The 26,694-nt window shown below is 60.0% G+C and overlaps 1 protein-coding gene across 3 annotated transcripts in view; it reads left to right on the top strand.

Annotated features, from left to right (window-relative positions):
- ADAP1 (ArfGAP with dual PH domains 1) overlaps positions 1-26,694 on the top strand; it is a 43,353-nt gene that overhangs the window by 7,948 nt on the left and 8,711 nt on the right. Inside the window, exons 1-4 of one of the 3 annotated variants that reach the window (XM_029948671.1) lie at positions 3,945-3,967; positions 13,682-13,812; positions 17,449-17,540; positions 20,994-21,076. In XM_029948671.1, the coding sequence (XP_029804531.1) occupies positions 17,452-17,540; positions 20,994-21,076 (172 nt within the window). In that variant the 5' untranslated portion in view covers positions 3,945-3,967; positions 13,682-13,812; positions 17,449-17,451. Of the gene's footprint in view, positions 1-3,944; positions 3,968-13,681; positions 13,813-17,448; positions 17,541-18,975; positions 19,271-19,648; positions 19,664-20,993; positions 21,077-26,694 lie in introns of those variants that run through there. The other 2 variants (XM_029948669.1, XM_029948670.1) reach the window with 2 other exon arrangements.

The raw sequence follows: 26,694 nt of genomic DNA on the forward strand, positions 1-26,694 counted from the left end.
AGTGTTTCAGTCCCTCCCAGACCCTTCTGTGGACCCGCGGGGACTCCATTTCGAGTCCCAAATGTATAACCGTCTGGACCGATTCGCAGGAGCCGAACTTGAGAGACACGCAGAGGCTGCTCCTCCACATGGCCTGGACCACAGCCCATGGTTGTGGGGGCCACGGCCTTCCTCTCCGCACACCGGGCACCCCGAGACATGCAGAGTCATTCTTCTGTTTGTATTTATTTCTTTATTTAAAAATGTTTAAGGTCCTTTCCACAGAAACACAGACTCATGGCCCTGAGATCAAGAGTCACATGCTGTAGGACACCTCGGTGGCTCAGTCGGTTAAGTGTCCCATGCTTGACTTTGGCTCAGATCATGATCTGGAGGTTCATGAGTTCGACTCCCATGTCGGGCTCTGTGCCTGCTTGGGATTCTCCATCTCTCTCTCTGACCCTCTCCACCCTTGCTCTTTTTCTCAAAATAAATAACTTAAAACTATTTAAATGCATTTGTTTCTTAAGTTATGTAGAAAACAAGATTTGGGGTTCAATACCAAAGTTATAGTGACTTTTATGTTAAAAATTTTTTTCATTAAATGAGTAAGTGTCAAATTCTATAGAAAACCATTGTTTTAATGCCATCCGATGCCAAGTAACGATTATTTTAGTAACACTGGCTTTGACAATTGCTGCATATTTCCCTCCCCCTTTCCTTCATCCCCCTCTGGCCTCGTGCTGCTGTCCAGGGTCCGGGTGTTTCACTGGGCAGGTCTGGTCACAGACTCCCTGGGACTTTGATGGTCTGGGAACATCTGGATCTCTCCCTTTCTTCTGAAGGAGAGCTTTGGCAGGAATAGGATTCCTGATTGAGAGTTTCTCCCTCTGAGCGCTTTGCACCTTTTAGCTGATGGTCTTCCGGCCTCTGCCATTTCCGAGGGAAACCCTGCTCCTGTCTGGTGACATCTCGGAAGTGTCGGGTGGCCACTGTCCTGCTCCACAGTCCTCATACCTGGGCTTAGACGTCATGCTGTCAGGTCGTGGGGCTCGGGAGCCTCGTGGATGTTTGTGCCCCCGTCTCCTCACCCCTGGGGGAGTTTCCACCGTTGTTTCTGCAGATTGTGTCCCTCCCCCTTGTCTCTCCTCCGAGCCTCCCCTGAGGTCCTGTTCATGGACTTTGTGTGTGGCCTTGCCCATGAGCCCGGTGGTCCCCGCTGCTCAGCTCGGCCTCTTGTCTGGTTTCTGCCTTTATTCCTCCCCTGCCCCCTGCCTGTTCATACATCATTTTATTGACTTCCCCACTCGTTCTGCTAGCTCCTCGAGCACCCTGAAAACTGGTTTTAACGTCTGTGTGATTTACCTGCCTCAGAGTCTTTGTTAGGGACACACTTTGCTCATCTTTTCCTTCGAATGGGCCATGCACGTCCGCGCCTCGTGACTGTACCCGTCAGGGATTTGAAACTAATAATGTGGTAGCTTGGAAATCGAATCCCCTCTTCCCAGGGTTTTGTCTTTGTTTTTGCTTATTTATTACTTATTGTTTTATTTACTTATTTGATTGATTGGTTATTGTCAGGTGTCTTCCAAGGATCAGCCTGAAGGGTAAACTTCATACCTTCCTGGGTCTTTTCTCCACTTTTCTCTGGTGATTTGTGGTCACTTTAAAATTGTCCTGGTCTCTGCCTATGCTGAGGACACCCCAGTCCCTAATGTCTGCCCTCCATGGGGCAGAGGGGGTGCTGGGCCTCAACGTCCTTGGAAGTTACCGCGGGAGTGGCCGTCGCTCCCTGTGAGAGGCAGCCATCAGTGCTGATGTATAGAAGACAGGGTCATGTGGCCCACCGGGTCCCTGCAAGCTGCACCCTGCCTGCCTGGGGCTGGGGGTCCAGCTGCTCCTGTGCTACAGCTGACCTTGACCCCAACGGACTGCAGTTTTCCATCCAGGCCTTGCCCTGGCTCAGAACATTCAGCACTCCGGGCACAGGCTTCAGAGGAGGGACAGGCTCTACATGACGTGGCGGGGGGGGGCAGGTGGCGGTGCTGCAAGGGGGAGGCCGGGGCGTGGGCCAGGGGAGCGCGGGTGCTGAGGGGTCCAGTGTGGGGTGCCTGGCTGCAAGCCAGGTCAGGGTGTAGGCCGGGTGTCCGGCAAGGTCTGGGGCTCACCGAACATGGGGATGTCACCAGAAAGGGACGTGGAGTGAGGTGGGTAAGAAGACGGGGCACCAGTGCTGGAGTTTTCCAGAATTGTCCACGGAAGAGGGGAGAAGGCTCCCCTGGAGGGTGGGTGGGCCCAGCAGGGGCTGGAAGGAGAAGCAGAGAGGCGGGCGAGTCCAGAGCTGAGGGAGGAACACGCTCACCGGTGACATGGTGGATGCGGGGCCTCGATGCTGGCTGTCGGGGAGGGTCCCCGGCTGACAGAGACGGGGAGGGCTTTAGGGGACTTTGGAGTCATCCAGACGGCACCTTCGTCTAGGGCGCTGGCAGGGGTGTGGCAGGAAGTGGTTGGATTCTGCTTAGGTCCTGAAACTTGGGGAATGGGTGTGCTGGTACCCGGGGCGTGGGGTGTAGAACAGGGAGGGGCAGGACACTCCGGGGTTTGGCCAAGACTGAAGGGAGAAGGGTGGCATTAGGGTTGAGAAGTCACTGCAGACAGGGGTGTGGAGATGTGAGCTCAGGGCTGGGGAATGTTCTGGAGAAGCAGCTGGAGGTGGAGCCCAGGTAGAAAATAGCCAGAGGTGTAGACCTTGTTCCCTCTCTGCGTTTCTCTTCAATGAGGGGAAATTCACACAAACAGAACTGACCGTCAGAAGCAGACCATTCAGTGGCATTTAGAGTTCCCAGAGTGGTGTGACCACCACCCCCATCTGGCTCCAAGGTACGGTTTATAACCAGGGACCAGATGGGACACCAGGGAAGGACACGGGGCAGGCCGGCCGGCCACACGCCACGCTGTCCTGGCAAGACTCGGGCTAGCACCTGGGAGGCCAGCGGTGTCTGTGAGGGTGTTGGGTGGATGGCAGGGATGGAAGCTGGAAGGTGCCGTGGGGCCAGGAGAGGGAACGTGCTGGATGGAGGCCCTTGGGCCAGGCTGGGTCCCCCGCAGGTGGGGAGTGGAGCAGGGGCACGACTCGAGCCTCCCTCCTTCAGGTGCCGCAGATGCGCCTTGAGCACTGCCATATAGGTGACCGTGCACTGTGCAAAGGCAAAGCCCCCTGCCCCTCTGGAGCTCAGATTCTGGTTGGGGAGGGCAGAGAGGCTGCGGGGGAGGGGCCCCAGTGTCCTGGACCTCAGTCCCCCCCATCCCCCCGCCTCTGCATGGCAAGGGCGCAGTCCTCTGGAGCCGGGCCACCAGGCTGTGCCAGCCCCACGGTTCCAGGCGATACCAGCCTGGCCCCAGGATGCGGCTCACCTGCTCAGGAGGCTCACCGCTGCTGCCGGAAGTGCTGAGGGGCTAAGAGTCCCCTCCAGGCTCCCTGGGAGAAGGCAGAGCAGAGGCAGATGGGGAGCAGTGACAATCCCTGGAGGCGGGGAGGGGAGGAGGAGGAGGAAGGAGTCACTGGGGGTAGCTGGGAAGGAGCTGGCGGGTGATGTCACCCCAGAGGGCGAGGCCCTGGCCTCACGTGCCCACAGCCCTGATGTGGTGGGTTGGGGGCAGGGATAGAGCTGCAGACTCAGGCCAGCCCTTCCTGCCCCCCTCCTTCCCTCCTCCTGCCCCCCTGCCCCCTCTGCCCCCCTCTTCCTCATGCCCCCCTCTTCCTCCCATCCCCTTCTGCCCCCCCACCCCCTCTGCCTCCCGCTCTTCCTCCTGCCTGCCTCTTCCCCCCTCTGTCCCAACCATGTCCCCCGTCTGCCCTCCCTATGTTCCCCTCTGCCCCCCCTCCTCTAACCACAGGGCCTCCATGCACTCCACCCAGACCAGCACCTGCCTGGTGCTCTGTGCAAAGGCGCAGACCCCGCAGGCTCACTCCAGACCACAAGGCAAGGTACTGATCCCTGGTGCCCAAGGAGATGAGTGGGGCAGGCTCTAGACCGTGGTCTATCTGTGTCCAGGGTGGGGAAGCAGCCAGAGCAGAGCCTGGAGGTGGGATGTGGGGCCCTTCTGCCTGGGGTCTGGGGATTCTGGGGAACCACAGCCTGCTGCCTTCTTGCCCCCAAGGGGCTCTGAGCTTAGGAGTGTGACACGTAGACATCCCACCCCTGGTGCCTCTCTTCTGGCTCTGATATGGGGGGGGGGCTCTGACCTGATGGGGGCCATATGCACAGGTGGGCAGAGCCGATCGGGGCGGGGGGGGCGTGTGCACAGGCTGGCAGACCTGATGGGGGCATGTGTACAGACACAGCTGATCAGGGTCCTGTGCACACGTGGGCTGACCTGGCTCTGCTCCAGCAGTCAAAGGTCCAGCCCTGCCACTTGGAGAGCTGAAGCGTCAGCCCTGTCCCTCCCCCCCTTGGGGACCTCCTGGCAGCCCCATCCAGCTGGTTTTTTTTTTTTTTTTTTGAGAGACTGAGAGAGACAGCATTGGCAGGGGAGAGTCAGAGAGAGACAGAGACACAGAAACTAAAGCAGGCTCCAGGCTCTGAGCTGTCAGCACAGAGCCAGATGTGGGGCTCAAACCCACGAACCGTGAGATCATGACCTGAGCCAAAGCTGGATGCTTAACTGACTGAGCCCCCCAGGCGCCCCGCCCCCCATCCAGCTGTTTTTGTCCTTCCACGTCGCACAGGCCCCACTCCGGAGGTCCTGGCCTGCAAGTGGGGGAGACAGTACTGGGAGGCTGCCCGGGGCAGGTTCCAGGGAGGAGGGAGGGGCTGGGAGTCCAGGGAGTTTCTGGCTCCAGGGAAAGCAGGAGCACTTGACCAACGCATTACCCGCATCCTGGGGGTGCTGGTCCTGGGGACACACGTGGGCACCAGCGTGGTGCCTTCTGTTTTGGTGGTTTCAGGGACTCCTTGCAGGGGGCTCCCTTTCCTGGAGCCCAGGAATGTTACAGTATTGCTCAAAGTCACCTCCGGAACTCTCCTTTCACAGTCAGGATTCTTTTTTAAAATAAGGGCTCCTGATCGAAAAGCCGCCCCAGGCCCCAGGCCCCAGACTGGCGTTCCAGGCGTGTGCTGCTGGGACAGGGCCCTCTGGTGTCACTGAGCCCTGAGGGCAGCAGGACCGAGTCCCCGGCTGGCCCCAGGGGAAGGCAGGAACCCCAAACCTTGTCTCTGGGATTATTGGCCCTCAATCCTGGTGGTGCACTCGCTGGGGCTGCTGTGGGCCTGCTGTGCACAGGACGGTCTCCGAGTGGCACTGGCCGCCATCCATGTGATCCCAGGGGACATCTGAGCAGGGTCTTCACCAGGCAGACGGCAGTCACACAGAACGCTGTGGAATCAGTAGCCTGAGGCTGGGGGTGGGGGCAGGGGAACTGCGCTTTGCTCCTCTGGGCAAAGCACCCCTCTTGTTTGATGAGGCCCCACTCCCGACGCTGCGGCCCTGGGAGATGTGCCCCATTCCCCTCTCCCCCGTGGTCCAGCCCGGCCCCACCTCCCGCGGCGCTTCTCCTGGTAGCCGTGGCCTTGGTGCGCTGCAGGGCTCTTGTGGACGCTGGCAAGCTCTGCCCGAAGGCAGAGAGAGCTACAGCACCTACCAACCTGTGGACCTGGCCACTTGGCCCCGCTGGGAGACACCCCGCCCCAGGACCCCTTTCCCTGCCCCCTGCCTAGCCCTGCAGCCTGTGCTGCTTCCCACATTCCTGGCACCTGCCTGTGCTGAGCAGGGTCAGCTGGGCTCTGGGAGACAGGTGCCGCCTGGTGCAGCTCTGCCACTGTGTGACCTCCGGCAAGGGTGTGACCCTCTCTGGGCTCCATCTGCCTTGTCCTGTAGAAGTGGACTACTAGCAGGACCGGCCTCAGACAGAGCTGTGGGACCAGCTGGAGAACGTCCTCGTCCCCAGGGAGTGTGATGAGGGTCAGTGGCCCTACCCCAGGTGGCCGGGATGGCCAGCACATTCCTGCTTCCTGCTCCGAGGCCAGGCCCCTGGATGGGCCCACGTGGCCCGCAGGTGCCAGCTAGACCTAGGCTCTGGGAGAGGGAGGGCGCGTCTCCTAGAGAAAGCAGGTCCCTGCCTGCCCACAGAGCTAGGCACTCCAGGGTGAGAGGCCCTGATTTCTCTGTTGCTCCGGTCTCTGGGGTAGGGATGGGGTCATAACTCACCTCTGCTTTCCTAAGTTCAGCTTTACCAAGGCATGAGTCACATACAATAAAGCCCCCCACCCGCCCAAGAGTGCCAGGGAGCTGGGAGGCCAGCCTGGAGGGCCCACTGCCCTGGCCCCAGGGCTCCCGTGCCCACCTTGCTTGTGCTCAGTGCCACCCACACGTCACCTCTGGTGGGTGGATTTCCCTTTGCCTCTCGCTCTAATGGAGTTGTTTCCTTTTTATTGAGTTGGAAACAGTTCTTTGTGTACTTTGGACGCAAGTCCTTCGTCAGACTTCTGCAAGGCGTCCCCAGTGTAGCCGCCCTCAACCAGCATCTTTCAAAGAGCTGGTCTTCTTAAAAATTCTGATGAAACTAAACTTAGTTATTTCATTAATTTCTCGGTTTTCTGTGGCTAACAAGGCTTTGCCTAACCCAAGGTCCCAAAGACCTCTCTCGTTTGCTTTCACAAGTTTTATGGCTCTGGGCATTACTGTTAGCACCAGGATGTGTCCCGAGTGACTTTTCCTACGTGAAGGGAGGTGGGGACCAAGTTTAGTATTTTTGCAAGTGACGGCCAACTATTCCGGCACCATGCTCTGAAAGATTATTCTTTCTCCACAAAGTTGCCTTTACACCTTTGTCAATAATGTGTGTGTGCCTGTTTCTGGGCTCTCTGTTCTGATCCACTGGCCGATTTGTCTGTTTTGATAACTAGGAGCTGACAGGGAACTCTAACCCCAAGCAGTGTCAGCGCCCTATTTCTGTCCTCGTTCAAAGTTGTGTCGGCTACTCTATGTCCACTGTGTTTGCACGTGAATTTTAGAGCCAGTTTGTTCATATATATTAGAAAATCCTGTTGGCGTTCTGATTGGGGTCGTTGAACCTGTAGATTAACTTAGAGAGAATTTTTGTCTTCCTGATCCTGAATCTTCCAACCCATGAAAGCTGTGTCTCTCAGTATGTATTTAGGTCTGTGACTTCTCCCTACAACGTTTTGTGGTGTTCAGTGTGCTGTTTTGCGTATCTTTTATCATATTTAGCCCTAGGTATTTCATTTTTTTAGTGCTATTGTAAATGATGTTTTTAACTTTTCCTTGTAGTAAAATACATAAGACATAAAACTTATATTTTTTACCCTCTTTAAAGTATAGTTCAGTTGCATTTAAAATATTCCCATTGTTGGGGTGCCCGAGGGGCTCATTCAGTTAAGCATCTGACTCTTGATTTCACTTGGGTCCTGATCCCAGGGTCGTGGGATCGAGCCCTGCATCAGCTCAGCATGGAGCCTGCTTTGGATTCTCTCTCTCTCAAATAAATTAATTAAGGGGCACCTGGGTGGCTCAGTCATTTGAGCATCCAGCGTTGGCTCAGGGCATGATCTCAGGGTTCATAAGTTCTAGCCCCCCATTGGGCTCCTTGCTATCTGTGCAGAGCCTACTTCAGATCCTCTGTCCTCTCTCTCTCTCTGCCTCTCCCACTCATACTCTCTCTCTCTCAAATATAAATATTACCATAAAGTAGAAAAATAGGTTAATTAAACACATTCACGTTGTACAGCAATCTCTAGGATGTAAATGGTATTTTTATTTTTTTAGGTTTATTTATTTAATCTCTATGCTCAACATGGGCCTCAAACTCATGACCCTGAGATCAAGGGTCACCTGCTCTCCAGCTGAGCCATCAGGTGCCCCCGTAGATGGCATTTTAAAAGTTCAGTTTCCATCTGCTTGTTGCTGATGTAGATGAACAGAATTGACTTTTGTATATTTATCTTCTATCTCGCAACATCATTAGTCCTAGTAGTGTTTTGCAGAATCCCTCAGGGTTTCTGCCTTGAAAATCATGTTGTGTCTGGCTGAAAGAGGTTTTATTTCTTCCTTTCCAACTGGGATGCTTTTTCTTTCTTTGGTTGCTTTGTTGCACTGACTAGAATCTCCAGTTCAGTTTTGAGTTGGAAGTGATTGGAGCAGCCATTCCTGCCTTGGTCCTGATTTTAGGGGGAAGCATTCAGTCTTCTTGCATTAGGTATAATGTTAGCTGCACACACTTCACAGATGCTGGGCATCAAGTCAGGACACTTCCCCTCTAGTCCTAGTTTTCTGAGTATTTTTATCAGGATGTTACATTTGGTCACGTGTTTTTCCTGAGTCGAGACAGTCTTATGGCTTTTGTAATCTGATAATATGGTAAATGACATTGATTTTCAAATGTTAAGGCAGCTTTGCATTCCTGGTATGAATCCCTGCTGGCCGTGGTTTGGATATTCTCCATGTGTTTCTGGGTCTGCACACCTTCTGGTGGACATGCTTGCCTCTCACTTTGGTTGGTACGTGGGAGCAGGATTGCTGGCTTACAGGAAAGAAACATTTAATTTCGTGGGCAACTGCCAAACCGTTTTCCAAAGCGGGTTGAACCCACTGCCCCTCCTGCCGGTGGCGGATGCAGGTCCGGGCCTCTGGGCACCCTCATCACGCGGCAGTGCGTCTTCTGCAGTGTAGCCTTTCTGGTGTGGGTGAAACAGCGTCTCATCATCAACAAGCAATGTGACCTAACTGATTTTTGTCCTTTGTTTTTTTTTTTTAAGATCTCTATACCCAGCTTAGGGCTCAAATTCACGAGCCTGAGGTCCAGGGTCAGATGCTGCGCTCGCTGAGCCAGCCCGGTGCCGCGGCCTGCGTCTTTATTCCTATATGAATGACGTAGGGTCTCCGTTTCTCCGTGTCAGCCTTCCTTAACCCCCCTTGGAAGTAGCTGCCGGAGTTCTGTTCGAGGGCGTGCCCATGTGCGTGTCCCCCCTGCCCACCCTGCACACACACGCATGCCAGGGGCAGGCTGGCAGACGGCCTTCAGTCATGTACCAGTGGGTCCGCCTGCCAGCTGCAAGGTGCCCAGCACGTCTGGACCTAAACCTGGAAGCCCTGTTGCAGAGGCGTGACTGTCAGCAGTGGCTGAGCCCCACCTCTGACCACAGGTCTTCCCAGGCCACATCTGTGTCTCACCCCTCTTCCCTCCAGCACAGGGCTTCGCAAATGTCTTCTTTTTTCTTTGCTTCTTATGTTCTAATCTCTACATCCAACACGGGGCTTAAACTCCCGACCCCAAGATCAAGAGTCGGTATTCTTCCCACTGAGCCGGGCGGCAAATGGTTTCTTTTTCCTTGTTTCTTTTTTTTTTCTTTTAACATTTACTTATTATGGAGAGACAGAGAGCATGAATGTGGGTGGGGCAGAGAGAGAGGGGGCACAGAATCCACAGCGGGCTCCAGGCTCTGAGCTGTCAGCACAGGGCCTGACGCGGGGCTTGAACTCATGAACCACGAGATCATGACCTGAGCTGGTCGGACGCTCACCCGACTGAGCCCCCAGGCGCCCCAGCAAATGTTTTCTCAAAGGACCAGACAGTAAATTTTTCGGGCTCTGCTGGCCACACCTTCTCTGTGATGACCACTCAACTCTGCTGGTCTATTGCAGACGCATAGACAAAATGTGAATGATGGACACGGCTGTGTGTCAATAATAATTTATTTACAGAAACGAGGCCTGAGGGCCGCAGTTTGCTAATCCCTGTCCGAGTGCTCTGTAAACAGGTCTTCCAGGCCGGGACACCGTATGTAAGGACGGAGGATGGCCGGGCAGGGGCATTTGGTGGTCTTTGTTCAGCCAGTCTCAGGATTTATACTCAGGTCGGTGAAGGCCTCGAAGACAGAGGCCTGGGCTGGCGGGCACTCTGAAAGCAGACCTCACCGAGTGGTGACGAGCGGGGCGTTCTCCGGCACCCCAGTGGCTGTCCCAGGTGGGCTCATGTTGCTGGCATCTGTTCCGGCCTGTCTTATGGATGAGGAAGGCGATGAGGAGGAGGGCTGCTGGCCCTCTGTGGGCCCAGTGCTACGTTGGGACTGTCCTCTTCCTGGGACCTGGGCTGGTCCCTGCCCCTTACTCTCTGGGACGGTGTTTCACTGCGAGCCGCAAGCCCTGCGTAGCTGCATTCTTCCCCGTGAAGCCCCTGTGCTCCGCCCCCCACCCTGTGTGGCACCCCCCCCACCCCGAGGTGTCCCCGGCAGGTGTCAGGCAGTGAGGTGGGGACTCTCCAAGTAAGGCTGTTTGGTTGCTCCTTCATCATGAGCTCTTGGGCCCTGGATTTGGCCACGTTCTGTGCTGGGTCCTAGGGGCTGAGACCTGTGTCCTTGGGAGGCCCCCAGTGAGTGGGGAGGCAGCAGCTCAGATGGGGCTTGTGGTCCTCTTATATCACAGGGCTTTGCGGGGGCGCCTGGTCCCAGCTCTCCCTGGTCTCTGCGCCCGACAGTGCCTCAGGGGCCCCGTTCCTCCCCCTCAGGCTTCCGCCCCTCCCCCCGCCTCAGAGCCCCTCCCCCAAGCCAAAGATGGAGACACGGAACACCATGGGTGGGTGGTGGCTGTCAGCCAGGCCCAGAGGCACATTGGCCCATCTGATCACATTGCACAGGCCATGCCGAGCTTCCAGGAGGCTGGGAAGTGTCGTGGGTGTGACCCTGGGAGGGGGAGTCCCAGGGGTCTCTGCCGTAGACCCTCCTTGGGGGGGGGGGGTCAAGGAATTGACCATCTGAACAGGGGCACATCTGAGGGTGAACAGAGGGGCCCAGGACAAGTGGAGTGGCCTGGATGCGTATCTGCTGTGTGATGACTGCCATTAACGAAGCCCTGCATGCGGTCCATGTGTGTCCATCGTCCAGGGCAGAAACCAAGACCCACAGCAGGTCAATAATTTGCCTTGGGACTCATAGCTGGGAAGGTGGGAGGGAGGAGGACCCAGCCCATCTTGCTGGAGGTTGGGGGCGGGGGGGCTGCACAGCTCTGGAGAGAGAGTGATGGGGGCCACGGGGGCTCCCTGGTGAGCAGCCAGTGGGGCAGCTCGGGTGGGCAGAGGCCCAGGGCATTTGTACTGAGGACACATGTGTCAGGGACCCTGGCTCCTGGGTCTGGCTTTGGGAGAAGGCCCACCGCCCTGCCCTGGTGTGATTTTCTGCCAGAAAGCTGCTAGCAGGGCCCGGGCCCCGTGTTCCCAGCTCCCGGCTGGTTCCTGGCTGCTGGGAGGGCCCCTCCTGCCGGCAGCAACGCCTGGGAACCCAGCGCAGCTGGTGGCCAGCTCTGGGGCCCACGTGGATCTTCCCTGTTCATGTTCTCTCCTGCCAGACAAGATCCTCATTTCCTGGTGGGGCAGCATTTTCAAAAAGAGGGAGCAGTTCCTGGAGCCCAGGGAGGTGGGCATGTCCAGGAGGTCAGCCAAGGGTGGACTGTGCCCCGGCCCAGGGGTGCATTGGGGAGGGGGCCGGCAGGGGGGATGCCAGGGGTGGAGGCTTCCGTGTGCCCGTTGGCAGTGCCAGGCAGGTTCCCGAGGGCCCTCTGAGAATAGAGGGCAGAGGTAAAGGTGGGTTCACACAGAGCCGAGGGCCCTTCCTCTGTTCTCTGCGTGTGGTCCGCGTCTTCATGTTCCTGTGAAAACTTGGGTTGTGTGTGGAGTCCTCCTGTTCCCGTGCTGCCAAGAGCCCTTGGGCTGGAGGTGGGTCAGTGGCTCTCTGCTCTCCCCGCCCCTGCCCCCAGGGAAGGCCACTCTCCAGTGTCCCCGACATGCCTGGCCTGCCTGCTCCATGGCCTGGATGCATGGGAGGTCTGGGCTCTGGCCACAGCCAAGCCGTGTCCCCAGGTCAGCGCTCAGGGCAGCAGGGGTGGTGGCCTGTCCCCTGGTGTCCTCCAAGGGGAGCTCCTGGCCGTGGGGGCAGTGTAGACATCTGGGTGCCTAATGTGGGTGCAGGCCAGGCTGTTGGGAGGGGCTCAGGGTGGGTCCGGAGCCTCAGCCGTTCACATCCAGGGCCCCCAGCAGCGCACAAGAAATAGGAAAGAATGAAATGTCATGATCTGTAGATGCCTCGAAGAACCCAGAAAAGCATCAGGTGGGGGATGTGTGGGGATCCCTCCAGATGGTGGCCGGGGGGCCTGTGAGGGTGACATTTGCCCTGAGGTGTGGGGTGGACGGGGCAGGCCGAGCAAGGGGGCCACAGCAATGCGGAGGGGAGGAGCCCGGAGAGGTGGGGGAAAAGTCCCCTGCGGGTTTCAAGCAGAAAGCGGGTGACGTTCTGTTTTCCGGGGCTGCTGGCCTGTGGGTGGGGGCGGATGCAGGGGACGTGTGGGAGGAGGGGTGTGCCCTGCTCTTCTGCTCACAGCTCTTCTGATGGGGAGAGGCCCCCAGAACCAAGGCTCTGAGCCTTGGGGCTCTCTGGGCTGTGCCCCTCGCTGGTCCAGTCCAGAGCCAATCCCAGGACGGGGTGGGGGGCGGACCACGGCTGCTGGTGGTCTCAGAGCGCCCACCACTTCCTGTCTCCCGCTGCCCCAGACCCACCAGGAACCTCATTCTGCACCCCCACCCCAGAAGGGCCCCCCGGGGTGACGCGGCTGTTTTTCTCCTGAAACTTCTCTATTCTGGGCACCACTTAGAAGCAACCTGCCTCCCTGGCTCCCACTTCCTCTGCCGGAGCCCAGAACCAGTCCCACACCCACAGGCGCTATGGGGACAGGGTGCCTCGAGCTTGGCCGGCAGCTCTGGGAAGTAGCAAGGCCTGTGACCAGCAGACCCGGTGCTCTGTGTCCCCGTGCTCAGCTGCCCCGGTGACGGGCTGCCTGTGCCCCTCTCTGGTTTCACTGCAGGCCAGCCCCCATCCCCCCAACAGGCAGAGAAGGGGGCCTGGGCCCCAGGCGTGGACTGCTGCCCTGGGGCAGTGAGAGTCCAGTTGGGAGCCAGGCACCCCGGGGCCCCGACGTCAGAGGTGCCTGCTGCCCCCACACAGCCCCACACCCACGCCCGCCCACTCGCACGCCTGCACACCCTCACCCGCCCACTCGCACACGTGCACCCGCCCCAGATCTCTCACATTCACACGTGGGGCTCTGGCTCTCCTGGCATCTTGACTCGAACCGGCTGCGTCCAGCTTCACTTAGGAGTGGAAGGGGTTTCAGAGGCTGCTGCCCTTTCCAAGAGCCGGCCCCAGTGCCTGGTTCCTAGACTGGGGGGTGCGCGGCAGGAAGGACGGTCCCGGAGGTGCCATTGGAGCAGGTGAACATCCCGCCATGCTCGCTCACCGTGGCTCCGCCTGAAAGATGCAAACCCACGGACAAGGGGGCCTGCGACCATCAGCGCTCTGCTTGCTGCTGCGTCCGCAAGCACATGCACATTCCTGTCTCACTGAGTGAGACGTCAGGGCGTGTGCAAGCACGCAGCCAAGCCAGTGTCCCCGTTGCATCTGGCGCACTTGGCGGCGATCCGTTGTTCCTGTCTAGCCATCACCACGGCCACGGCTTGTCCGTTCGGGCGTCTGCGGACCCAGGACTTCGGGGGCAGAGCCACTCACCTGTGGCAGGGACCCTGCATGGGGCACAGAGCCAGGGAGCCCCGGGGCTCTCCCGTTGCACGGATGGAGAGACTGAGGCCGCAGAGGGGTCTGGCAGAACTCAGTCCCCTGAGGGTCTGGTCTTTGCCTTCCAGATCCTGACTGGGCCTCCTACACCCTGGGTGTGTTCATCTGCCTGAGCTGCTCCGGAATCCACCGGAACATTCCCCAGGTCAGCAAGGTGAAGTCGGTCCGGCTGGATGCCTGGGAGGAGGCCCAAGTGGAGGTACGGCTCTGAGGGGAGGGGGCTGTAGTGAGTTGGGAGGAGCCCCTGTAGTCCTACTGTCTGTACCCCGCTCCTGCCAGGCCCTCGGCCTAGCCTCAGTCTGGGGGAGCTGTGGGGGGCAGGGGGGTGGTGGGGAGGGGGATGAGGTGGGATGGCAGAGGGAGGGAGAGGAGTGAGGGCAGAGGGCAGGGTGCTGGTGTGGGGAGCCCAGGGGGCTGGGGGGGTTGGAGGGTGGGCGAGGAGCATGTGGGAGCTGGAGGGAGAGGGGTGGGGGCGGACGGGGCAGGGGACAGGGGAGAAGAGCCTGTGTGGCCCGTGCTGTCGCCCGCCCCTCCCCCACTGTTCGCCCAAATGAGGCACACAGCTCAGCAGGATTTGGTGTGTCCAGTCAGGCCACTGTTCCCAAAGTCATGCCCTACAAGGAATCCTGTGTCTCTCACTGTCTGGTCCAGGCTGAGCAATGCTCAGCGGCTCTGTGTCTCCACAGACGTGCTATTGTGGGCATTTTCGTGATAGGGCACGGGCAGCAGGTGGCCTTGACGTCGGCCTCTCTCACGGAGTGCCACGCGGCTGGGGTCGTCCACCTGGTAGCACCTGTCATGGCCCCGCCTCTTTCTACGGGATGGTGGTGTCCACTGTGTGGACTGGCCATGTTCAGTCTGCCTGTCCGTCTGCCCATGCGTCTGCCCATGTGCACCTGGGACGCTGTGTTTTCTTAATGAGCCCTGTGCACACAGGGAGCATGTGAGTGCGGGGTGGGGGGCTGTCTCCTCAGAGGTGCCCCTGAGCAGGACCCCCATCCTGCCCACCAGTGCAGAGTCAACCCTCTTGGGGAGAATCTGGATTTGTGGAACCAGGTCCTGGGACAGACTCAGTGGCACTGCCTCTCCCCTCCCCCCATGCCCACCAGGCCACCGCAGGCCCAGCGACTGCCCCGGGAGCCGCCTCCCTGCATAGGGGAGCGGGACTGATTCCCAGGGCCACTGATTCCCAGGGGCACTGATTCCCGGGGCCCTGAGGGGTCCTCGCTTGGCATGTTTGTCTCTTGAGTGGTGCTGAGTGTCCCATGGCATAGTTCAGCGTCCTGTGCTTCTTCGTTTCCGTGGCCTGCCCTCCTGCTGTCACCTGGTGAGCGGTTTCTGTCTCTCGCTCTTCTGTGTTCGGGAGCCCAGCCTGGAGACCGTGTGCCCCCCGGGCGCCCACTGCTTTTGCTCCTGGGGTTTGCAGTGGAAACTTTGTTACTTTGGTGGAGTTAAATCTATCGGTCTCTTGTGGTTTTAGGGTTTCTGGTACCTCGGTAGGGCCCGTTCTGCCCTGGGATTTGTTTGACTCAGAGCGGGGTGACTCAGACATAGTTCTCACGCCCAGCCACCGGCCCTAGTGAGGTGTGAATGTCCACGGAACCAGCCCCACTGCCTGATTTTGGAGTATTTTCCCAAAATAAGTCCTGTGCCCCTCAGTAGACCCTCTGTGTCTCCCTCTCTGCCCATCTCCCGCTCACACACTCTCTCTGTCTCTCTCTCAAAAATAAACATTAAAAAATTTTAAAAAAGGAAATTTATATTCTTAAAGAGCTATATGTATATATTTTTTATTACTGAGGTTAAAATCACATAACACAAAACCTACCATTTTACTTTATTTATTTATTTATTTGAGAGCCAACATGAGCCCGAATGGGGGAGGAGCAGAGACAGAGACAGAGAATCTCAAGCAGACTCCACAGTGTTAGCAGAGAGCCTGACATGAGGCTTTAACTCAGGAATTGTGAGATCATAACTCTAGCTGAAATCAAGAGTCTGGTGTTTGGCTGACTGAGCCATCCAGGCGCCCCCCAAAACCTGCCATTTTAAAGTGAACAGTCCAGTGGCATTTGCCACGTTTATGTCGTCTGTTTCCAAGTATCCTGTCACGTCTGCAGAAACCCCGTGCCTGCTGGCCCCACAGCCACCGGTCCCCGTCCCTCTTCCGTGCGTCCTCTGTCCTGGGTACTTTGTGTGAAGACGGCCACACACTGTGACCTTCATCGCCGCTCCCCTCATTGAGTAAAACGCTTGCTGGTCCCCTCTTGACGTGTCCTTGAGAGCACAGCGTCTAACCCTCAAGTCCCGCTGTCGTCTGGGTGCCTTGTGCTTCTGCCGAGACACCTGGGAGACGTTAATGGGAGATTGCCTCCCATGTTTTCCTAAAATTATTTAAAAAATTATACCATGGCTCTTATTGACTCTTTTTCCTGTTTAATTTTAGAAATGACCTCTTCAGTTGGAAGTTATTTCACTGAAAGGCCGTGTCCAACCATACTTTTTCTCTCACAGTTTCCCAGGTTCCTGCCCCCACCCGCATCAGTGCATCTCTCACATCTATTTAATGTTGGCATTTGATGCTGCTGCATCTGTTTCTGGACCTTTTCTTGCTTTCATTGATTGGGCTTTCTGGTCAGTAACAGGTTTTAATATCTTGTAGGAAGAGTCTTCATTTACAGAATTTTCTAGAATGTTTTGTTTGTTAATTGTACTTTCTCTTTTTGATTTTTTTTTAATGATTTTTTTTTTTTTTAAGCAACAGAGAGCACAAGTAGGGGAGGGGCAGAGAGGGAGACACAGAATCCAAAGCAGGCTCCAAGCTGTCAGCGCAGAGCCCGACACAGGGCTCAAACCCGAGAACCCAGAGATCATGACCTGAGTTGGATGCTTAACTGACTGAGCTACACAGGCACCCCTGCCCTGCTTGTTAATTTTTAAATGGACGTTAGAATCATCGCCAGCTTTAAAAACTGCTATTCCTGGTTTTTGGGTATTTTTTTTAACAGTTTCCAAAACTACATGGATTACCAAAAGGCGGGGCGTGCTCCCACCCCTTCCAGGCCTGCGTCTGTGCGCACGGTTTTGTGCGCATCCTCGGGAGCAGGTCACTTTGCCTCATGGGGACTGAGCATTTCTCGTGAGGCTGGTTCTTCACTGAGGTTTCAGACAGAAAAGCAACTGATTTGGGATTTCTCATTTGGTTCCAGCCTTTTGCTCGTGTCTTAGTGTTGATGATGTTCTCCAGTTGATCCACTTGGGCTGTCCGTGGTCACGACCCAGTGGTCCCCAGGGCTCTGTGCTGGTAGAAGAAAGGCTTTCTCTCGGGGCTTCAGGAAGGAGGCAGGATTGGAACAGAAGGAATTTCCTCTGCTCCCCTTGTCCCCAAGGTCACTGGGTGGTCAGGCCCTGCTGGGGCCTGGGACAACATTGGATGTTGTCCAATACCCCACACCTCAGGACCTTTGCACCCGCTGCCCCCCCCCCCGCCTGTGTAAGTGCCCTGCCCCTACTCCTGACACCTGCTGTCTGTCCACCTCGGGGACACACCCATGCTGCCCAGGGCCAGCCTCCGTTCCCGGGGCCCTCACCGTGTCCAGTTCTCGAGGCCGGCCTGCCGGGCATGGGTCTGATGAATGGACAGCAGGCCTCACGTGAGGCAGGGAAGGGGCACCTTGGGCCAGGGGCGCAGCGCTGTGGTCTCGGGAAACATGTGTAGGACCCAGTCTCTCTGCCACCTGGAACTGAAGGTCCCGTCCCTGCGGCAAGAGGGGCTGGGGGTCAGCTGGCCCCAGCCTCAGCCTCCAGGAGCCCTGACCCCGTCCTGTCTCTGCAGTTCATGGCCTCCCGCGGAAACAATGCTGCGAGAGACGCATACGAGTCCAAAGTGCCTCCGTTCTACTACCGGCCCACGGCCTCCGACTGCCAGTGAGTCACCGAGTGCTGGGGTCTGGGCCAGGGGACGGGCAGGGGATGGGCGTGGGGCCCTTGAGTGCCCCCCGGGAACCCGAGGGGGAAGTGAGTTTCTAGAGGTGACACAGACCCCAGCAAACCAGCTGGAACCAGCAGTCGAGACGTGGGCTCTGTGTTGGGGACCCTTGTTCCCAGGCGAGCAGGTAGGGGACCTGTCAGCCACTTGCCCTGGGCGCAAGCTGCCCTTTCTCGGAATGGAGGGTGAGAACCTGACCCACCCGCCTCCGGGCTGGTGATAGGCCACTAGCCGCGGGGTCTCTGGGGATAAGACGCCTTGCCAGGGTCCTAGCCCCACGCAGGCACCATGTCACATCCTGAGACCCCACCGCTTCCAGGCCCATGGGGAACTCTGGAGCCTGAGGTCCTGCCTGGCCATCCCGGGATGAATCAGCGAGGCCGGACAGCTATTTCTGAGATGTGATTTTATCACCCCAGCCGAAGGCTGCCCTGTGGTCTGGTTATTTGCATGTGTCCCGTATCTGCCTTCCTTCTGAGTGTATGACAAGGGACAGACTGGTCCCCAGGCCATATCCTTGCCAGAATATGCTCACAGAGACCATCCTTGCCTACCAGAAGCTTCTGCCAGGTGAAGGTTGGTGGGAGCCGAGCCTGCTGCGGCCTCCACACTCAGTAGGTGCTCAGGTCCTCCCAGACCAAGCCCCAGAGGCCCCGGAGAGCACCCACGTCTGCAGGGGTGGGGCGAGCTGAGCAGGGAGGTGTGGCTGAATCCTTTGTAAACTGTGGGCTGCAGCCTCCCCAGATTCCCCCCTGCGGAGCCCACTCCTCGCAGGATGGGGCTAACCAGCCTCTGGAGAGGCCCCCAGGAGTCCTGAGGACACACCCCGCAGCCTCCTGTCTGGGGCTCGGGGCCACGTTAATGTCAGGCAGTGACTTGGGGAGGAGGAGGTGGTGGGGACCTGGCTCCCTTCCTGCCGGCCTGGGGTTTCATCAAAAGTCAGCACGGCCCTCCTGGTCTTCCCTCTGCAGCCTGTGACCCGGGCTTGGCGGGTGGCCTGGGGGCCCTGGAGGAGCCCCCCGCCCCCGAGCCCTTGGCGGCAGGGTTCTTGGTGGGCGGGGGCCCCATGCTGGCTTCCTGGGGCCAGGGTGACGAAACACTGGTTTTTTCAGCTTTTGCAACAAAAATTCACTGTTCCCACATCTGGAGGCTGGAGGTAGAGGTCGAGTCGTGGGTGGGGTCTCCTGAGCCCCCTCCTTGGCTCGTTCGTGGCCGTCCTGTGTCCGTGCAGACCCCCCCCCCCCCCCCCCCCCCCCCCCCCCCCCCCCCCCCCCCCCCCCCCCCCCCCCCCCCCCCCCCCCCCCCCCCCCCCCCCCCCCCCCGCTCTGAGGGCCCCATGACTCCCGGGTGACCTCATCCTGACCCGTTAATCCACAGCCATCTTCCTCCCCAGCGGGGGCCAGTCTGCAGGGCTGGTTTGGACCCAACATCTTTTCAGGGGTGAGGGGCGCACTTCACCCCTGACGGCCTCTCATATCGGGCAGAGAAATGACAGGAGGTCTGGGTTTGCAGTGGGGGACGGGCACAGAGCAGGCGGTGATGGGAGGCCCCGTGAGGAAGTGTGTTGTGATCTCCCCATGGCTGCTGAGGAGGGGGACGCCCTGACCTGGGCGAGTCGCCCCTGGAGGAAGGAGCACCCGGCAGGCCTCAGGTTCTTCAGCAGCATGAGGTGGGTGTGGACACTGCCTCCCTAGTCACCAGGCCTCATATGTAGCGGGGACCCTGTTGCTGCTGGCTTTCCCTGGAGCAGGAGGCTGGACCCAGTGGCATCAGGAGGGCAGAGTCCTCCCGGCCACCGGTCCCTGGTGCCTGAGCAGCCTGGGATGTGTCTGCCAAGCAGCGTGGGGACCCCCTCCCGTGCCTGTTCCTAGGGCTTCATCCTACTGTTGCCCCGGGGGACCTTGGTGCCGGCCTGGGGACCCCCCCATATGCAGGCTACGCCTCAGGGGCCTGGGACCTCATGGGTCCCCTGTGTGTTGGGTGCAGACGAGGCCATGGACTGGTTGTCAGCAGACTCAGCTTCAAAACTGTCCCACTGACCTGCCAGGGCCCGAGCAGCCAGGTATGTCCTATGTTACAGATGAACAGGCGTGGGAAAGGGGCTGGGGGTCCTACAGCAAGACCCTGTGGGGGGCTAAGTGGTGTCCTTCAAAAGGCAGGCCAGGCCTGAACCCCAAGACCTTATTGGGGAATCGGGTCTTTGCTGATGACAGGAAGGCAGGGAATGAGGCCTCGCTGGTGTCAGATGGCCGTGCTGGCGGGGGGTGCGGGGGCGGTGCTGGGGCTTGGTGAGGGGGCACTGGGACACTCTCAGAGAAGATAGCCCCGGGTGGGGGTGCCTCCAGGACCCGCCCAGCCGCCAGGCTGGGCCCGCAGAGCTTGGTGTGGCCTCACGGGCTCTGTGCTGGGTGAGGCGGCCTGTGCACTGCATTCTGCGTACCTGCTGGGGAAGGAAGAGCCTCTGAGTCCAAGGGCTGTGCCCGGGTCCCAGACGTGTCACTGGATGGCCCCTTCTGAGGGGGGTCGAGCCCCAGGGGCTGCAGGGCATGGACGGTGAGAAGCTGGTGCCTCACTGGGTGGAGGGGCTGGAGGGCCGTGGGCATCAGGGTGGAGTGAGGACCCCGACCGGCCCTGCCCACCCCCTTTTGTGGCTGCCATGCAGCCAGGGTCATGGCCAAGCGCAGGCTGCCTGGCCATGTGGCAGGACCCACCAGGAACATGAGCGGGCACTCTGGGCAGATGCCCCTCTGCCGCCTCTGGGCCAGCCCTCCTGGTGGGTAGTGGGCGGGGGTGCACCTCAAGGGCTGGTGGGCAGGAAGAAATGACATACTGGCAGGTGCCACAGTGGGGCTGAGCCGGACAGCCTCACACACAGCCCCATTCTGTGTGGCCCAAGACGCCACATGGGCGGATCCATGCGGAAGTGGACTGTGGTTTGGGGACGGGGGCCCCGGTGGACATGGGGGTCCTCTTTGGGATGATGACGGCACAACCTTGGGAAGGTGCCCTGAGTCACCAGAATCAATGTTTTCAGGGGCTGCATTTAATGCCATGTGAATTAGAGCTAAATTTTTTTTAGGTTTATTTTTTGTCATCTCTGCCTGAAATGTAGGGCCTTGAACTCACAACCCTGAGATCAGGAGTCTCACGCTCCTCCGGCTGAGCCTGGCGCCCTGAGAGCTAATTTTTTTTTTTATAAGAGGAGGGATTAGTGGTCAAACTGTGTGATCAGGAAATGATTTTAAAAATCAAAGCTGGTGGCCTTTCAGCCCCAGCGTCCAGAGGTGGTGGACACGCACACTTTCAGGGGCCGTGTGTCCATGGAGTGCCAGGAGCGCCCACGAGCCCCGAGGTCCTGCTCCGCCTGAGGCTTACTCTGTCCCCCTCCTCAGACTCCTGCGAGAGCAGTGGATCCGGGCCAAGTACGAACGGCTGGAGTTCACCCACCCGGAGAAGCAAGAGCCCTACTCTGCGGGTAAGATGGCGCCCACGTGCCCTCCTCGTGCCTGGCTCTCTACATGTGCCTCTCTGTCCTCATCTCTGTCCCTGTCGGTCTCTGTCTCTCCCCTCCCTGTTTCTGGCACTCCTAATTGGCCTGGGCCCATGTCCCGTCCTACTGACACCAAGCTAGGTGGCCTGGTGCTCAGACACCTTGGCCGCCCACAGCCCAGCTAGATGGGGCCAACGCCTTGGGGCCACACTGGGTGCCCAAAGGGCGGGTGCTGGTGGGAGGGGAGTGAGGCCTTGGCCTGGGGGGGACCGGGTCTGAAAGACGGACCAGGGGGTGACGTGAGTGGTCCCCCTGGGTTCCAGAAGTGAGGGTTGCAGGCACTAGACCTGTCCACGACAGGCGCATGTGGGTCCATCCTGGGGTCTCCCCCTGCCTCCTGCCACAGCTGCTGGTCCTTTCTGCCCATCAGAACCCCATCCTCCAAGCTCCTGCCACCACTGCTCCTCTTGGGATGCGTCCCCAGCACCTCAGGTGTGTGTGGGACAGGTCAGGGGCAGAGAGTCTGCAGGAGGGACACGCCAGGGCCCTGAGCCTGTGGCCACAGCTGTGCAGACGGCTGCTTCTCCAGCAGACCCCGCAGGGCCAGCAGTGGCACTGGTGCCAGGCTCCAGGGCTCATGCAGGCCACGTGCAGCCCCCACCCAGGGCCCTCACCAGGCCCCCCTCGGGGAAAGTCCACCTCCAGGTCACATGGGAGGTGCTGGTGCATGGGCCTCAGAGGCCAGCTGCTGGGATCCCCCTTCCCCCCGACCTGGGACCCAGAGGAGCCTGAGCCTCGGCCCCACAGCCTCTGGATCTCTCCTGCTCACTGCAACAACCTCCTGGGTCTCCTGTGGGGAGGGCACGTGCAGGGACATCCTGGGCACCTCTGATGCCCAGCTGGCTGACTGCCCCCCACCCAGGCCCCAAAGCCCGAGCAGCACTCGGCAGAGGTGGAGGGAGCGGGCCCTCAGCACCTCTAAGCCGAGCATCCATGGGGTGCAGCAGGTGCACCGCGGAGTTGTCCCTGGCCCTATGGGTCATCTTCAGGTGCTCCTCACCCAGGCCTATGAGGAGTACCAGGAGATTCCCAGGAGCACTTCCTGCCACAAGAGTACTTTCTCGGGCCCCGGGGGGGACACGCCCACTGCCCCCCCCAAATGCAGAAGTCCACCCGGCTCCCCAAGCAGGAGGAAGGGAGACCCGGGGTTTGGGAAAGGTGAGGCCCGGGCACAGCGGAGGCTGAGGCTGCCCTGCAGCTCCGAGGGGCCATGGTGGGAGCTTGCGTACCCAGCAGGAGCCCACGCATGTGGCCGCCGGCAGGGAGGGCTCCACATGGGCGTCTGAGGGGGCATGAGGGTGGCAAGCTGTGCCCCAGGCGAGGGGTGCCTGTGGACAAGGAGGGCAGGCTCGGCCCAGGCCAAGTCCTCCGTGGGGTGGGTGTGGACAGGCCCACGGCAGGGACTGCAACCCTCGGGAGCTCAGGGCCAGCCGGGGTTTGCTAGTTTCACAGCATCGTCTTCTGGACACGGATTAGGACGGAGGGAAAGGGCATGACTGGCAGAGAAGCCGAGGGGCCCCCTCCCTGGTGGCGACAGGGGTGGGCTGAGCCCCAGCCCCTGGCCTGCGTGGCTTCCGTGGCATTCTTGCCCAAAACGCAAAGCCTCAGCTCAACCTCAAGGAGACCCCAGGCAGCGCCCAGGGGGCCCCTGACCAGAACAGCCGACCAGGACGCGCTTCGAGGCGTCAAGGTCAGAGACTGCGAGGCAAGGCCCAGAAGCTGTTGCTGCCTGTGAGCCCAGACGGCGTTGTGGGGATGGGGGTGGACGGGGCGGGGCCTCCGTGAACCGGGTAGTCAGTAGTGTTGTCCGAGGTGACTGCCAGGCTCTGAGGACTTCGTTGCAGTCACCCAGGCGTGGGGCTGGCCGTGGGCCACAGAAGCCACGCAGGCCAGGGGCTGGAGCGACAGGTGAGGGGAGGCCACATAGCCCGGGGCTCTGTATGGACCCCGGACGGACAGGCCCCAGCCTGGTGCTCCCCACCCTCGGCCCAGGTGAGTGGAGAGAGGGGCGCCGCCACCTCCCTCGCTGCAGCTCAAAGGGGGACACTGGTGGCCGCTGCCTCCCCGCCCTGTGCCCCACCTCGAGCCAGGGCCTCAATGGCTGCCTTTCACGGGGTGGACAATGCCCCCTGTTGTCCAGAGGGCCCAGGCCGCCCAGGCCGCCCCCAGTCACTGACAGACACGACACTTCCTGCCAAGGCTTCGGACTCCATTCCTGCCAGGGCGGGGCAGTCGCCCCAACTTCCCACATCCCCTCCTCTCTGTGCAAAGAGGGCTGGTCCTGAGCTTGCACCCTGCTCCACCTTTGTCCTCACTGTCACAGGGCGAGCCAGGGGCTTCGAGTGACAGAGCCCATCTCCCCGCACCTCTGTTCGCCTGTCTGTGTAGTGGGGAGGACACAGCTCTCAGCATGGGGGGTATTACATGGCATTGCGTGTGGGCACCCGCTGGGCCTGAAGCGTCCCTGGCCCAGTAAAGTGAAGGGGTTCAGGGGGTGTCTGCTGTGGGGCGTTGGCTGGAGCACCTCTCACCCCCGCACCCCTGCTCAGGGCTGTTGGCTGCTCCCTGGAAGTACATGCGTGGTGTCGGGGTATGCGGCACATGGAGGTGGCTGTGCAGCGGGCTGCACTGGTCCCGCAGAGAGGCGAGCAGGGCTGTGGGGGCAGGCGGGGAGCCTGGGGGCACGGTGACCCCCGCTGGCCTGGGCAGCACAGAGAGGGGGCAAAGGAGGGCAGGTCTGGGACCCGTGTCAACCTCTTAGGGTATAGAACTTAGAGGCCCGGAGCAAGGGCTTGGCTCTTCTGGGGAGGAGGCTGACGTGGGCCTCTCCAGGCCCTGGCTCTGTGCCCAGAGACCACCTCTCCACTGGGCGTCCCCAGGCAGAAGCCAGGCGGCATGGGGGCCCGTCTCAAATCATGGGAGGGCCGTCCATGCCGTCCCCTTGGAGCAAGGCCAGGTGTCCCAGCTCCAGTTAAGAATTCAAGGTGTAAATTCAGTACATGAGTGAGATACAATCCACGGATAAGCTCCATGCCTGTGAGGGGGCAGTTCCGTGAGCTGTGTCAGGCGGACACAGGACAGCCCCAATCAACCAGGCCCCTGCAGGACAGCCTCCCCTGGCCCTGCTCTATCCCGCAGTCATGCCTCTTTGGTGTCATTACGTGGAGCCAGTGATGTGGCGCCTCTGGAACTGGGCGTGACGCCCCTGAGTTGGCCCGGGCTGCACTGAGCCCGTTCCCAGCGTTCCGTCCCTGTGCCGAGCAGTGTCATGCATGGAGTCCCCGGGTCGGGTCCGGGCCGAAGCCGCCGTGAGCACTGTGCTCAGGCCTTTGTGTGAATACGGTCTCTGCTGTGTCCACGCTCTGTGGGAGGCGCAGGCAGGTAACAGCGGTTTTGCACACTGACCACACCCCTCTGGCCCAGGCAGCACTGAGCACCTCTCCCGCACGTCCTCCAGGTGCTCCACGGCGGGCTTCTAAGAGAGGCAGCTGGTGGGGCCGGAGGTGGGCTGGCCTGTCCAGCTTCCCAGGGGGTGGTGGGGCCCCGCACACAGTAGGCACTAGATAAATGTTGAGTCAACCGTCTGGCCTCTGCCCCAGGCCTGGTCAGTAAACAGTCTGCCCGCACAGCCCCACTCTGGGGCATCCTAGGTGCTGTCCTGCCGCGTGCTGCTCAGAGAGACCCCTCTCGCAGGGCTGTGGGGACGGTGGAGCGTCAGGATGCCGCAGGCTGTGTCAGCCCGCATCATGAAGCCCTGAGGTCTGTGGGGCTCTAGAAACCACAAGGGGACACAACCTGGAGGCCCTGGGTGTCAGGGGCCGGCGTCCCCCTCAGGCCACGGCAGGGCCGGCCCACCCCACCCAGGGCTGGGTGTGAACATGGGCGGACTGCTGGCTTTGGGCACTGGACCAAACAGCTGTCCTGCGGCTCTGGCCAGCCAGGGACCCTGGCCACTGCCTGTCCGAAAATACTGCTGCTGCTGAAATACTGGTGCCTGAATTTAGGCCTCCTGGCAGCTGTCCGCCGGCAGCCACACGGCTCGGGAGCCAGACTCTGGGCCAGCACCCACCTCCACCCTGAGCAGCCAGTCTGACCTGGACCAGTGGGAGTGTGGACGGTGGGCGCCGAGTCCTTAGCCACTGCTGCCACCTGCTGGGCCTGGTGGGCATGGCGGGCGGGTGGGGCCGGCAGGGATCCCGTGCTGAAGGTCAGTGTTTCACATCTCTGTGCCTCAGTTTCCCCTTCTGCATGAAGATAATAGCTCTGGGGTCCTTCTGGGAAATGAATGGGACAGTGCATGTAAGGGGCTCAGTCAGGGGTCAGGACCATGTGAGTAAGGGGCTCAGCCGGGGGGGGGGGGTGGAGACCACTTGCAGCGTGGGGACCCCGCTTGCCGGGCAGAACCTCCCTGACACCTCCCTGTGTCCACACCTGGCTCACGCGGAGCCAGGGCGGCTGGCCTGACCCAGAGGCGAGTGTGCCCAGCTTTGCCCCAGGTGACTGTTCACTTAGTCAACAGACCTTCTGGGTGGGGCCCTGTGTGGGCCTGGGGACACCGTGGTGCACCAGGTGGGGTTGTCCCTGCTGGTGCTGTATGCAAGGACCTTGGAGTCGGGGTAAGGGGGGAGGGGAGAGGCCCCATTTGGTGCGGTCCCACAACTGAGGGGCACCAGCTGCCCCCTCCCCGACACAGGCTGTTGCCCTTTTATGGCCACGTGTCCCTAGAGCAGAGAAAACAGCCCCTTGTCTCCATGGCGCCCAGGACAGGGCCACCGGTGGCTGTGGCAGGGGAGGGGGTTTGGGGGGGAATCGGGGCCCAGACGTGGTGTCTGTAGCAGGTGCATGCCGTGGCTATCAGGCCCCGGGGACTGCCAAGCGGAGTGGGTGAGCGGTGGGCACTGCCCCACGCGGGCAGCAGGACGCCATCCCCAGGGAGAGTGCCCGGCACCCAAGGCAGAACAGGCAAAAGCATTGGGCAGTTTGTACGGGAACTCACAAACGCTGTGGACCCCCCATCTCAGGACTGCGGGCACCCGGAGCCTCGGTCAGGCTGGGCCCAGCAGATCTGCTCACAGTGGCCGCCCAAGCAGGCATGGGTGCCACACAGATAAACAGGAAGGAGCCGCGGGCACGGCAGCAGCAAACGGTCCAGCGCATGTCCTGTTGAGGGAAGGCACAGCCAGGCACGGGGACACACGGGCACCAGGACTCAGGACACGTGACGTCTCCAGGAGCGAGACAGGAATGAAGTAGAAGGGGGCATGTGGGAGCAGCTGGCCCCGCTCTCGTGCCTTTAAATGACACAGGCTGATGGTCTGGTGGCTCCAGAGGGGAGAGCTGCGGCCGGGGAAGGTCCCCTCCGGCATTCCCGTGGTTACCTCTCCCTCTGCTTCCCACATGTGGGGACCCTTGTGATGATCATGGGCCACCTGGACTACGCAGGATGCTTGCCTGTCCCCAGATCCCCCTCACACCTGCGGGTCCCGTCCCACAGCCCCGAGGACTCAGCAAGGGGACCTTGGGTCTGCCTGGCTGCCAGCATG

Source organism: Suricata suricatta, chromosome 8 (genome assembly GCF_006229205.1).
Source record: "Suricata suricatta isolate VVHF042 chromosome 8, meerkat_22Aug2017_6uvM2_HiC, whole genome shotgun sequence".
Classification (NCBI taxonomy): domain Eukaryota; kingdom Metazoa; phylum Chordata; class Mammalia; order Carnivora; family Herpestidae; genus Suricata; species Suricata suricatta.